Source organism: Nerophis ophidion, linkage group LG10 (genome assembly GCF_033978795.1).
Source record: "Nerophis ophidion isolate RoL-2023_Sa linkage group LG10, RoL_Noph_v1.0, whole genome shotgun sequence".
Classification (NCBI taxonomy): domain Eukaryota; kingdom Metazoa; phylum Chordata; class Actinopteri; order Syngnathiformes; family Syngnathidae; genus Nerophis; species Nerophis ophidion.
The window spans coordinates 34,500,076-34,515,105 of NC_084620.1; the positions used below are offsets into that span (position 1 = coordinate 34,500,076).

Consider the following 15,030-nt stretch of genomic DNA (forward strand, 5'->3'; position numbering starts at 1 on the left):
CGACACTCGACTACATAATCTCTCACGGCACAGTGGTTGAAAAACACTGCCATACTATATTGTCATGAAAAGAAAAGCATTTCTGCTGTTGCCATGGCGACCCCATATGTAACAGCGGGAGACCAGCCTGTACCACCCCTAATGCAGGTGCAAGACTTGAGCCTTATTGGTGCTAACTAACCGTTCAAAATCATACAAATACTCATAAATAGTGCCTCTCTGCAAAATGTCTTCAATAACAACAATCATGTGGCATGTATCTATTGTTCCTAATTAACTAAAAAACACATATTATGTTTTCCATCCATCCATTTGTTATCACCTGTAGAAAAATATATGCATTCAAAAAAATAAAATGAATACACTGCTTGTTTTAAATGAATAAACAAAACAAAAAAATGGGTTAACTAAAAATGTGCTTAAAAATAGTTAAATGGGTCGTATTATGCAAATCCAACTTTTCTTACCTGTTGGTAGGGCTGGGCGAAATAGCCGATAAAGTATATCTCGATATATTTTTACTTAAACTCGATATTCAATATACATCTCGATATATTTTTCGGTGAATATATACATATAAAGATATTCATTTTTGATTGATATTCAGTGAAATTGAAGTGAATGACAGGTGTACTGTAAATGGTCAGTGGCATTTTATTAACCCGGTTAGTCAAGATGGGTATTAACAGCACAGAAAAGAAAATGTTTAAGTAGTACAGAATTACATAATGTAAACAAAATACAAAAATATGCTTTCTAAGTAAAATAAATAACATAGCCGTGCAAATAATACAAAATGTATCAAACTAGGATAAAGAAATACATAGAATAGAACAGTGTTTTTCAACCACTGTGCCGCGGCACACCAGTGTGCAGTGAGATACAGTCTGGTGTGCCATGGGATATTATGTAATTTCACCTATTTGGGGTAAAAAATATTTTTTGCAAACCCGTAATTAAAGTCTGCAAATGATGTGTTGTTGTTAAATGATGAATGATAAATGGGTTGTACTTGTATAGCGCTTTTCTACCTTCAAGGTACTCAAAGCGCTTTGACACTACTTCCACATTTACCCATTCACACACACAATCACACACTGATGGAGGGAGCTGCCATGCAAGGCGCTAACCAGCACCCATTAGGAGCAAGGGTGAAGTGTCTTGCTCAGGACACAACGGACGTGACGAGGTTGGTCGTTGCTGTCTCGAGCACGGCAGAGTAACCGTGTAATATTCTCTCATATCAGTAGGTGGCAGCAGGTAGCTAATTGCTTTGTAGATGTCAGAAACAGCGGGAGGCAGGGTGCAGGTAAAAAGGTATTTAATGCTTAAACCAAAAATAAACAAAAGGTAAGTGCCCCTATGAAAAGGCATTGGAGCTTAAGGAAGGCTATGCAGAACGAAACTAAAACTGAACTGGCTACTAAGTAAACAAAAACAGAATGCTGGACGACAGCAAAGACTTACTGTGGAGCAAAGATGGCGTCAACAATGTACATCCAAACATGACATGACAGTCGACAATATCCCCACGAAGAAGGATTAAAAACTAAATGAATGCGGGAAATATTGCTCAAGGGAAGACATGAAACTGCTACAGGAAAATATAAAAAAAAAAGAGCGCAAGACAAGAAGTAAAACAGTACACACAGGAAAACAGCCAAAAAGTCCAAATAAGTCAGGTTGTGGTGTGACAGGTGGTGACAGTACACCTACTTTGAGACAAGAGCTATATTGATGCATGCTTGGTTATGCTTTAAAGTCATATCCAACAATTGCAACAACTTTTTACCGTCAACCGAGTTTCGTTTTTTAATAATTTCTGCTGGTGGTGTGTCTCTGCATTTTTTCATCGCAAAAAATGTGCCTCGGCTCAAAAAAGGTTGAAAAACACTGGAATAGAATATATCTTTATTGTCATTGTACACTGTACAACAAAATTGTAAGCAGTCAACGATGTTAGTGGACTGTCACATGCTTACACCCTATCTTGCCTCTGATTGGCCTGTCTCTAACCAATTGTGACTAATCATAGAAAACAACCAACTAATCATGGATGTTCTTATACGTGCAAGCACGTTTTGCAAGGACGAGGGGGAGGGGTTTAGTAGCCTATGGAGGGGGAGTGAAGGATAACAAGGAACACAACAAATAAGCGGCGTTTGGTAATTTTAACGTGAAATAAATGATATCGATATTACGGTATTTTCTTAAATCATTTCTTGTTTAAAAGTATTCCGATATATCTTACAAACTCGATATATCGCCCAGGCCCCCTACTGATTGGTATTTGTTTTTGTGTATTTAAATCTCCATAATTCTTGAAAACTTAAATCCAAAACATGGAGGCGTCGCGGCGAAATCTATAAAGCACTCTTTTCTCTTTCCCAATGAGTCGTCTGGAACTTGAGCATTTAGCGACGTATTTTGACTTGGTTACGTCAGCTGAGATCGTCTTTTACGGTTGAGGCTTACCCGAAGAGCTTTGCGCCAGTCTGCCATTTTTTTATCCAGTGCTAGTCTAAAGTTTTTGTCAATAAGTTCCTTTTTGTGCTCTATCCACTTGTTGTGGGGCAGACTGGCTCGTGCGTGCACATGTAAGTAAGTAAGTAAGTACATTTTATTCATAAGGCGCTTTTCACAGATAAAATCACAATGCGCCATACAAAACATAGGTGAAGTAAAACAACAATTCAATTGAAATAACAGGGGCAACATCATTAAAATGATACGAAGTGGATTAAAATTGATAGATATAAGGTGCATTAACTACAATCGTTACTAAAAAGAAGGTGTTCAAATGTTTCTTTAAAGTTTCAACACAGTCAAGATCACAGAGGGACTGGTGCAAATTGTTCCGGAGTCTGGGAGCTATAGTCTGGAATGCCAGGTCTCCACAGGTTTTAAAACATGTTTTTGGGATCTTTAGAAGACCCTGGCCTGAAGACTGGAGGCTGCGCCCTGAAGTAGTGAAGATGTACTGAGGGGCTCCCACCATGCAATGCACGGAATGCATGCATGCTAAAATCCTGTTGCCATGTATAATAAAAAAGTAGTGTATAGTTATAACTAAGTTATAACTAATATCTGTCAGTATATACGATATGGAAGCACTAAAAACTGCAACATGGCTGACGGGTTGGAGATGCAGTCGAAGGGGACTTAGCCTTCTGAAGTAAATTTGAAATGGTCTGGGGAAACAAAATCTAAATTTGGACCAGAGCATCTGCTTTCGTAAAAGGCGCGTGCTCGTCTATGCGAGTGCAATAAAAAGCCAGTCAACTTCAAGGAAACTGCCTGGGTGTTTTGCTCAATAGTAATATTTTGGTCTTTCACGCGGGCGACGTGGGTTAGAGCCCCGCTCGCAGCAGTAGGAAAAAAAACAACGCGGCTGAGAGAGAGATCAGTGAAATCCGCCGCCAAAATTGGGGCTCCTGATTGGTTGGGGGCCCTGGGTTTCAGCCCGGGTAAGCCTGTGCATTAAAGGGGAACATTATCACCAAACCTATGTAAACGTCAATATATACCTTGATTTTGCAGAAAAAAGACCATCTATTTTTTTAAACGATTTCCGAACTCTAAATGGGTGAATTTTGGCAAATTAAACGCCTTTCTGTTTATCGGTCTTTTAGCGATGACGTCAGAACGTGACGTCACCGAGGTAATACACCCGCTATTTTCATTTTCACATTACAAACACTGGGTCTCAGCTCTGTTATTTTCCGTTTTTTCGACTATTTTTTGGAACCTTGGAGACATCATGCCTCGTCGGTGTGTTGTCGGAGGGTGTAACAACACTAACAGGGAGGGATTCAAGTTGCACCACTGGCAAGAAATCTGCCGCCAGACCCTCATTGAATTTGCCAGAGTGTCTGCACATTTTACCGGCGATGCTAAGACAGACATGGCACAGAGATGTATGGATAACCTTCAGATGCATTTGCAACGATTAAGTCAACGAAATCACAAAGGTGAGTTTTGTTGATGTTGTTGACTTATGTGCTAATCAGACATATTTGGTTGCAGCATGACTGCCAGCTAATCGATGCTAACATGCTACGCTAATCGATGCTAACATGCTATTTACGCTAGCTGTATGTACATTTGAAACTAGATACCCACATTTAATGCGAAACAAACACTTACCAATCGACGGATTTAAGCTGCTCCAGTGTCACAAGATGCGAAAGTCCTGATCGTTTAGTCCGCACATTTTGCCGGCGATGCTAATAAGGCAGCCATGCTATTGGCCACTTAATTAGGTACCCCCATGCAATGGCCGAATAGAGTCAATAGCTATTCGCTCAATAGCTTCAGTTTCTTCTTCAATTTCGTTTTCGCTATCGGCCTCCATACTCCGACCATCTGTTTCAATACATGCGTAATCTGTTGAATCGCTTAAACCGCTGAAATCCGAGTCTGAACACGAGCTAATGTCGCTATATCTTGCTGTGCTATTCTCATTGTTTGTTTACATCGGCAGCACTATGTGACGTCACAGGAAAATGGACGGGTGGGTTTACAGACAGCGAAAATCAGGAACTTTAAAGCTTTTTTTCGGGATGTTCCGGGAGGTGTAACATTTTGAAAAAGCCACTGGGAACTGATTTTTATTATTTTTAACCCTTTTGAAATTGTGATAACGTTCTCCTTTAACGCAGCCTTGCCTGCAGTGGCATGACTAAAGCAAAGATGACTTTCTAATATATTTTGCTTGCAGACTGCCGTTTCCTTGGCTGATGTGGTCCTTCTTTAGCGGCCTGAAGCCTGTAGCGGTCAGCTCCAACGGCCTCTTCTGCGCCATCGTGCTCCTCTTCCTCATGCTCCTCTTCGTCATCATCTCCATCGCCGCCTGCAAGTGGCGCATGAGCAAGTTGCTCGGCTCCATCATGTTCCTGCTCTACTTTGTCTTCCTGGTGGTCAGCGTCATGTTGGAGGACCGCGTCCTCAGCTGTCCCGTGTCCGTCTGAGGGGTTGTGCAAGCCAAGACCCGGCTTCTTTTTCCCCTTTTGTACGGCCTTCCTCACTGGCGGCGCTCCCTTTCGGTATGTGAAGAAAGTGCATGGTGGGTACACCGACAAGAGGCGCTAACCTTACGTTATTGAATTAGCTGGAGCCTACTAGAGAAGCAGTATGCATGCTGTTAGTGTCATTTAGAGCAGGCTGGTCAAAGCTTGCAATTTGAGGAGAACTTTCTACACCTGAGAAGAAGCTGAGGTGGTTCATGATGGCTTCCTTTCACCATGTTTGGGATTTTTTTTTTTTTTTTTTTCCATTTTACACAAGCCAGAATTAGCGGTAGCATTAGACGTACTGTAGCAGGACCATCTGCTCCTTCTTGATTGTAGGTAACGCGTCAGACTTGCCAACACAAAAGCATGACAACTGAACGCCAGAACATTTCGAGAACCAGTGTTTAAGCGTCGCCATCGATAGATTAGTCAGCAGGCTGCATGGAAGAAGAAAAAAAAAAGAAGACACTTTCAGGTGAATCCTAGTAATCACACATTTAAATAACTTGTATACCAAAATGTACACTTTTTCGCTCTCGATGTAGAAAAATCACTTATAGGCTCAGTGATATAGTGTGAAGTTAACTTTCTAATCCAAGGTGCTTCTGTGTGCAGGCATCCTCTATCTACGAATAGATGCTATAGCAGTATTTTGCAGAACAAAAACAATACACCCATTTGAGTTTTGTACGAAGAAAAGACAACTACTCATAATCTGTGAGAATAGAATGCGGATTTAACAGCAATATATGTGTCGTGCGTCGGAACCCTCCTCCGTTATTCAATTCTAGGCTCACAAAACACCCGCTTTACCTCAGCCTGTGTACAGCATCTTAGCGAGAATGAACTGTAAATGACTAGTACATAGATTCTCTCGAGTGCATGCATATTGGGCTGGTTACCCACTGACTGTACAGCTGAGTGTCACTTATATGCATTTAATCAGAACAAAACGACAGTTTCACTTTGTAAATACATATTTTTTTCCCTTCAGATGTTTTTTTTTTTTTTTTACTCACGTTGAACAAAAATAGGACTGATGCTGCCTCTGTATTTTTTCTTCAGGTATTTCAGTAAAAAAAAAAAATCCACTTATTGCCCCTTCGAAAGCTCACAATATTTGGCATAAAAGTGTGTTTTTGTGTCATTTGAAGCTGCTTTTTGCTTGAGTTTGGACAATCACGGCACACAAACTGTGCACTTCAGAGGCCCAAACGTTCACATAATGGCTTGAGTGGCAAGCAGAGACGATGCAATAGAAAGAAATGTATTCAAAACAAAACAGATTGTGGTTTCCAAAAGTAAGTGACCAAAAGAGCTGAACAACATCTTTGCACTGTAAATGTGTTTATTTTTCTTGGTGTTAATGTGTTTAATAAGGTGTACATATATACAGATAGAAATGAACCATATAATCTATATGTGTAAAACAAATATGTCTCTTTATGTAAAAACACAAATATAATATAATGAAACAAATAAAGCTGATAATTCTCATATGCAACAAAGCTGATTATTTGGAAGGAGGCGGTGGTGCGATGCATGTGCATAATGTGGTATCAGAACAAATTTGAGTTTGTGTGAGCATTTTACAACGTTTTAAATCTGAGCCTTAATGTAAATCAACGGTAATAACATCTATGTGTAACAAAAGGTTATCTTAGGGGTCCCCACACTTTTTGATTAAGGGGCCGCATTGGGTTAAAACAATTTGGCCAGGGGCCAGGCTGTGTTCACATACATACATATATATATATATATATATATATATATATATATATATATATATATATATATATATATATATATATATATATGTTTGTGTGTGCAGATGTATATGTATATATATATATACACAGCCATATGTATATACATATACTGTATATATGTATATATACATATATATATATATATATATATATATATATATATAAACATATATATATATATATATATATATATATATATATATATATATATATATATATATATATATATATCCAGGGCTTCACGGTGGCAGAGGGGTTAGTGCGTCTGCCTCACAATACGAAGTTCCTGCAGTCCTGGGTTCAAATCCAGGCTCGGGATCTTTCTGTGTGGAGTTTGCATGTTCTCCCCGTGAATGCGTGGGTTCCCTCCGGGTACTCCGGCTTCCTCCCACTTCCAAAGACATGCACCTGGGGATAGGTTAATGGCCAACACTAAATTGGCCCTAGTGTGTGAATGTGAGTGTGAATGTTATCTGTCTATCTGTGTTGGCCCTGCGATGAGGTGGTGACTTGTCCACGGTTGTAGCTGAGATAGGCACCAGCGCCCCCCGCGACCCACAAAAAAGGGAATAAGCGGTAGAAAATGGATGGATGGATGGATATATATATCCATTTTCTACCGCTTATTCCCTTTGGGGTTGCGGGGAGCGCTGGTGCCTATCTCAGCTACAATCGTGCTGAAGGCGGAGTACACCCTGGTCAAGACAACATTCACACTCACATTCACACACTAGGGCCAATTTAGTGTATCAAATCAACCTATCCCCAGGTGCATGTATTTGGAGGTGAGAGGAAGCCGGAGTACCCGGAGGGAACCCATGCATTTACGGGGAGGACATGCAAACTCCACACAGAAAGATCCCGAGCCCGGGATTGAACCCTGACTACTCAGGACCTTTGTATTGTGAGGCAGACGCACTAACCCCTCTTCCACCGTGAAGCCATATATATATATATATATATATATATATATATATATATATATATATATACATTATGCCCTGCGATCAGGTGGCGACTTGTCCAGTGTGTACCCCGCCTTCCGCCCGATTGTAGCTGTGCCCCCCGCGACCCCGAAGGGAATAAGCGGTAGTAAATGGATGGATGGATACATTATATATATATATACATATATATATATATATATATATATATATATATATATATATTACTCGCGCACTAATTTACCGTGTTGATGATGTCACGTTATTGATGGGAAAATGCATTTGTAGACAATATGATTTGTGGCTAGGAGACACAGAAAGTAACAAGCGGTAGAAAATGGATGACAAAGGACAGATTAAAAAAAATAATAATAATGATTAAAAATGTGTTTATATATATGTTTATATATATATATATATATATATATATATATATATATATATATATATATATACAAACCCATTTTTAATCATTATTATTTATTTATTTTTACCCTGGAACTTCCCACGGGCCGAATTTTGGACCCTGGCGGCCCAGATCCGGCCCACCGGCCGTAGTTTGGAATCCCTGGGTTAGCTGCTTGTTGAATGCACAATGAAATTGTCAGCAAATCCAAAGAGTAACATGACAAAAAGGAGAAACGTAAATATTATATAGCATATTTTTTTCCGAAGTTCCATGTAAAAATGTATGTGTTTAAGTTGAGAGTGAGACAGCATACCGTAATGAAACAAATATAATTAATCATTCAATTAATTGTAAAATATAGGTTTTTTTTCAACTTAACAATACTTTTTTCAAGAGTATTATGTTCCACTAATACTCAGTTTGAGTCCAGAGTATGTTTTTATTTTCGCAAACCTCCAGTCCGTGGATACGGACTGGAGTGAAATATGAAATGCGGCGCCCTCTAGCGGTCAAAAGACACTTAAGCGTATTTAACCGTTTTTTGGCCACGTTATTGTTTATTGTAAGAGAACTCTAATGTTAGTGTAAAAAACACAAATATATCAAAAATGATTACATTATATGATACTTGTAATAATAAGTGGTTCTGCTTGTAAACTTGTTTGAATGGAGACTGCCGAAGTGCACCATGGGGGAGCCAGGAGAGCCAACCGGCATTAAAACAACACAATTTGTTGTTGTTTTGTAGTGTTTTGGCCAAAATATAATATTACCTAAGGCAACATAAAAATTCAAATATTATTATCGAAAAATGTTTATTTATTGCTTTTATAATTGTTTGAATTTAGTCTCTACAACTCGTGTTGCATCATGGGATTGCTGGCAAACTGAAAGAGCCGTTGGAGTTGGCTGCCATTATTTGCCTTTTTTAAGGATCCGTTTTCGAGGGGTTGCCTGTAGTTTATCCCTTTTTCCATCCATCCATCCATTTGCTACCGCTTATTCCCTTTCGGGGTCGCGGGGGGCGCTGGCGCCTATCTCAGCTACAATCGGGCGGAAGGCGGGGTACACCCTGAACAAGTCGCCACCTCATCGCAGGGCCAACACAGATAGACAGACAACATTCACACTCACATTCACACACTAGGGCCAATTTAGTGTTGCCAATCAACCTATCCCCAGGTGCATGTCTTTGGAAGTGGGAGGAAGCCGGAGTACCCGGAGGGAACCCACGCATTCACGGGGAGAACATGCAAACTCCACACAGAAAGATCCCCAGCCTGGATTTGAACCCAGGACTGCAGGAACTTCGTATTGTGAGGCAGACGCACTAACCCCTCTGCCACCGTGAAGCCCGTGTATCCCTTTTTGTATAACAAAAAACACATCAGATTTAGGAATTAATACATTTCATTAGCACGCAATTTGGGTAAATTTCGATGAATTATTACGTTCTTTTTTGTTGCTTGTCTTCTGTAACATCGTCGATAGTCAGAATAAATAGCGCAACTATGGCGTCCTCTCGTGGAATAAACCAGAATTACAACAACATTCAATATGAAACAATTAGTTATTTTTGCTCCCTGCGACCCCAAAAGGGACTAGAGGTAAAAAAAAATGGATGGACGGATTGTTCTTTTTGACCGTAGGTATGTCACTTTGAACTATTCCTCAGTAATTCACGTGTCAAATTCGTTTTAATTGAGGGCCAATTGAATTTTTGGCTGCCTTCAGAGGGCTGGCCGCTTGTAACTTTTATAAAAGGATTAACCCAATGATATCGTCACACAGTTGCTTATGCATTTGATTAGTAAATGTATATCTTACTTACACTGTAAGAAAAAAAATCTGTGGCTTTTGCGTTCAAAAATTTACAATTTACAATAAAATGTATGATAATATAATATCTGTTTCATTATTAGATACATCAAGTTTAAATATACAGTGGGGCGAAAAAGCATTTGGTCAGCCACCGATTGTGCAAGTTCTCCGACTTAAAACGATGACACAGGTCTGTCATTTTCCTCATAGGTACACTTCATCTGTGAGAGCCAGAATGTGAGAAAAAAATCCAGGAATTCACATTGTAGGAATTTAAATAGTTTATTTGTAAATTATGGTGGAAAATAAGTATTTGGTCAACCATTCAAAGCTCTCACTGATGGAAGGGGGTTTTGGCTCAAAATCTCACGATACATGGTCCCATTCATTCTTTCCTTAACACGGATCAATCATCCGGTCCCCTTAGCAGAAAAACAGCCCCAAAGCATGATGTTTCCACCCCCATGCTTCACAGTAGGTGTGGTGTTCTTGGGATGCAACTCAGTATTCTTCTTCCTCCAAACACGACAAGTTGAGTTTATACCAAAATGGATACATGGATGATACAGCAGAGGATTGAGAAAATGTCATGTGGTCAGATGAAACCAAAATAGAACTTTTTGGTATAAACTCAACTTGTCGTGTTTGGAGGAAGAAGAATACTGAGTTGCATCCCAAGAACACCATACCTACTGTGAAGCATGGGGGTGGAAGCATCATGCTTTGGGGCTGTTTTTTCTGCTAAGGGGACAGGACGATTGATCCGTGTTAAGGAAAGAATGAATGGGGCCATGTATCGTGAGATTTTGAGCAAAAACCTCCTTCCATCAGTGAGAGCTTTGAATGGTTGACCAAATACTGGTTTTCCACCATAATTTACAAATACATTTTTTAAAATTCCTACAATGTGAATTCCTGGATTTTGTTTTCACATTCTGTCTCTCACAGTTGAAGTGTATCTATGATGAAAATTACAGACCTCTTTCATCATTTTAAGTGGGAGAACTTGCACAATCGGTGGCTGACTAAATACTTTTTTGCCCCACTGTACATAACTGCATGCAGTACATGTCTTTTTTTCTGTCAAAATAGAAAAAGAAAGAAAGATAAAGTACTTAATTTATACATATTATTTCCAAGCTTTCACAGCTATTCAAAATGATGTGAGGGGCCAGATTTTGCCCCAGGGCCTTAAATTTGACACTTTTCATGTAGTTTTAGCAGGCACAGGTTTGAAGGCTGTGACGGTTGTAATATATTTCATACTGTGAATCACTGCTGCAATCCTGGTGGACTTTTCCTTCTGTTCTATTACACGCCATCTTATTCACAGATTCATTTAGAAGCAATTAATGACAAACGGCAAAGATTGCTCTCGGGGGCAAAGTCAGCAAGTCAGCTATAAGGCCAGACTTTGCTCACACGGCTGTCACAAGGTGTTTTACTCAGCAGACGAAGAACATTTCATGGGAGGGACGGAAGGATACGTTTGTTGCTGTGGAGCTGCAGGCTGTAGGAATCATTTCAAAAGACAGTCAGGAGAATCGGAAAAACAAGAGTCTCAGCAAACTTGTAGTGAGTCACTATATGCCGCACATGTGCATGCGTGGTTCAATTTAAGGTCACGACTTGCAAGCACAGTGGGTATAGACCAGGGGTGTCAAACGTACGGCCAAGGTTTAATCTTGCCCGCGGGTTGAGTTTGCTAAGTATAAAAATGAGCTGAAATTTTTTAATGAATGAAACTGCTGTTCTAAATGTGTCCACCAGATGTCACAATAGCAGTTCTTTGTAGATTATTCTACATATGTAAAACAATAAAATAAACCACATGATGTTAGTGCATAAGTCGAGGAATATGAGAAAACTACATTAAAACATCCTGTAATTAGATTTTGTTATTATTATTTTTATCTTGATAAAGCCGCTGCTCCTCAACATCGAGAGGAGCCAGATGAGGTGGTTCGGGCATCTGGTCAGGATGCACCCGACCGCCTCCCTAGGGAGGTGTTTAGGGCACGTCCAACCAGTAGGAGGCCACAGGAAAACCCAGGACACGTTGGGAAGACTATGTCTCCCGGCTGGCCTGGGAACGCCTCGGGATCCCCCGGGAAGAGCTACACAAAGTGGCTGGGGAGAGGGAAGTCTGGGTTTCCCTGCTTAGGCTGTTGCCCCCACAACCCAACCTCGGATAAGCGGAAGAAGATGGATGGATGGAATTGAAAATTAACACCAATGAGAGGCAACACTAAATTGGCCCGAGTGTGTGAATGTGAGTGTGAATGTTGTCTGTCTATCTGTGTTGGACCTGTGATGGCGACTTGTCCAGGGTGAAAACCGCCTTCCGCTGGATTGTAGCTGAGATAGGTTTCAGCGACCGTCGCAACCCGAAGGGAATAAGCAGTAGAAAATGGATGGATGGATGGAGCTGACTGATGAACAATATCGCATAATTTATTCAGGAAGTCTAAATAGCGACAAATAAAGATACAATACTATTAACCGCAACTATTGTAAGTGTAAAAAAACAAAACAAACAACATCATGATTTGTACATTTTTAGAATGTGCTTGTTTTGTTTTTAAACAAAGAAAACCATCTGAAGTTGACTTTATTTTTAAGTTATCGTGCCGTGATTTTTACCAGAGTGGATTTTTCTCCATGTGGCCCCCGATCTAAAATGAGTTTGACACCCCTGGTATAGACTGGGAGTATATGGTACAATCGGGCGGAAGGCGGGGTACACCCTGGAGAAGTCGCCACCTCATCACAGGGCCAACACAGATGGACAGACAACATTCACAGTCACATTCACACACCAGAGCCAATTTACTGTACGGTTGCCAATCAACCTATCCCCAGGTGCATGTCTTTGGAGGTGGGAGGAAGCCGGAGTACCCGGAGGGAACCCACGCATTCACGGGGAGGACATGCAAACTCCACACAGAAAGATCCCGAGCTTAGGATTGAACCCAGGACTGCAAGACGTTCACATTGTGAGGCAGACGCACTAACCCGTCTACCACCGTGAAGCCTATATATATATATATATATATATATGTATATATATATATATATATATATATATATATATGTATATATATATATATATATATATATATACATATATATATATATATATATGTATATATATATATATATATATATATATATATATATATATATATATATATATACATATATATGGCCTATAATTGGAAAGAAAACATTTTTTATGATATTTTGTCAGATTTTTTTGTTTGTTTTTTGCAGGAGAAAAACCTGCTATACACCTAGTCTACTCTACTTCATTGATATTTCTGACATATTCTGTTTACAAAGTGGTAACCATGACAAACAAACGAAGATGGCAAACCCTGCCCTTGTATTTAGTATTTTCTTTAGGAGTGGCAGAGTCGACACCTTTTGGAAGTGAGTCACCCGTGTTGAAAAAAAAAAAAAAGCGGGTGTATGAATTTGGTATGATGTCAAGAATAATATCTGGTTCATCCACTTAGCAGTGTGCATTGAGTCCAATAGTTATTGGACTTTTTACTCTATATAGATGTTGTTGGCAAAATGTGTTCATTTACTATGGTTTCCTGCCCCTGGTAGGACAAACGATTCGGTCTAGACAGGTTTTGAATCATGCAGTGATTCATGACGAAGCAGGTCGAGTCATACAGGGTCAACAATTCAGATTGGGATTTCTGGGTAGAAACCCCTGCCTTCTTATTATGTTGCACATACAGAGCATTAATATCACTAATTAGGGCTGTGAATCTTTGGACGCCACATAATTCGATTCAATTCTTGGGGTGAACTATTCGATTCAGAGTCGAATTTCCATTCAAAGCGATTTTCGATTCAACATCAATACTTTTCTGATAACACTGGGTGCCAGTTCTAACTGCATTCCTCCATAAAATTAATAAACAGCTCAAATGCATTTCTATATTACTTAATAAAAAACTGGTTTTGTTTACAAAAAAAAAATACACCCAAACATTTAATAGAATCAAATACAAATATGAATTTTACAGTTAAAATCATATTTGACAATCATACTTTGCTCACTCATTTCTCTTTTCTAAAGTAAATCTGCACAGCAGGATAGGAAAGATTAAAAAAACAAACATTTTTTTAACGGATTTAGAATTGTTACAAATAAGAATCGCGATTCATTCAATTAAAAAAAAAAAAAGAAACACCCATCACTAATTATATTCACCTTTTATGTCTGTGCTTTTATTTCTATCAAATCCCTTAGTATGTTGAATGAATTTCAGTGTGACAGGCTTGGGCAAAGTTCCAGGGACCGGTCCTCCAAACTGAGCACCAATGGGATCCTCATGAAGACACTGAAACACACCTTCCCTCAAGAAAGCTGTTTGATAGTTGTCCATTGGCTGTGCTTTCAATGCAAGATAGGGTGGGAATAGACTTCCACACTCCACTCCTTCACTTTGACTCCCTTTGAACCCTCATACTGGCACACTCGGATCAAGGACCAGTTCGACAGGTAATTACTACAATTGAGATATATCCGTAAATGTGTGCAATTTCTAATTTATAACATTATTTACACAGCTTTTCCTTGGATGGGCATCTCATTGTAACATAACATGGGTCCAGGAAAGAAGGCAAGATGTTGGCATAGCTGTTGTGTTGGAAGCCCTGCTATGCCAACAAATTGCCATCTTTCTTTTCCTTAATCAGCCAACAACCTGACAGGATGTTGCATGTTTGTATTTTTCATCATCAATATGTTTACTGTGATATACAATGTACAATAACACAAATAAAGTGGTGGCATTCATTGTTTTATTATATACATTTTCAAGTAAAATGCTGATCAACAATTTTAAAAAAATCAAACAACTCATTTTGTGACTGGAAATTGAATGCTAATAATTAAGCTAAATGAATTAATATGTCCTATTTGGACATTTTGTAATGAGAAACTGGAAATCAATAACAATACCTTAATCCAGTGGTTCTCAAATGGAGGTACGCGTTCCCCTGGGGGTATTTGAAGGTATGCCAAGGTGTACGTGAGATTTTTTTTTAAATAT

General features: G+C 39.3%; 1 protein-coding gene across 9 annotated transcripts in view; it reads left to right on the forward strand.

Annotated features, from left to right (window-relative positions):
• Positions 1 to 6,520, forward strand: part of LOC133560722 (sodium/potassium/calcium exchanger 2-like) — a 107,698-nt gene extending 101,178 nt beyond the window's left edge. For all 9 annotated transcript variants that reach the window (XM_061913562.1, XM_061913561.1, XM_061913563.1 and 6 more), the window contains one exon: positions 4,721 to 6,520. In XM_061913562.1, coding sequence (XP_061769546.1) covers positions 4,721 to 4,970 — 250 coding nt within the window. In that variant the 3' untranslated portion in view covers positions 4,971 to 6,520. The remainder of the gene's footprint in view (positions 1 to 4,720) is intronic.
• Positions 6,521 to 15,030: the final 8,510 nt, after the last annotated feature.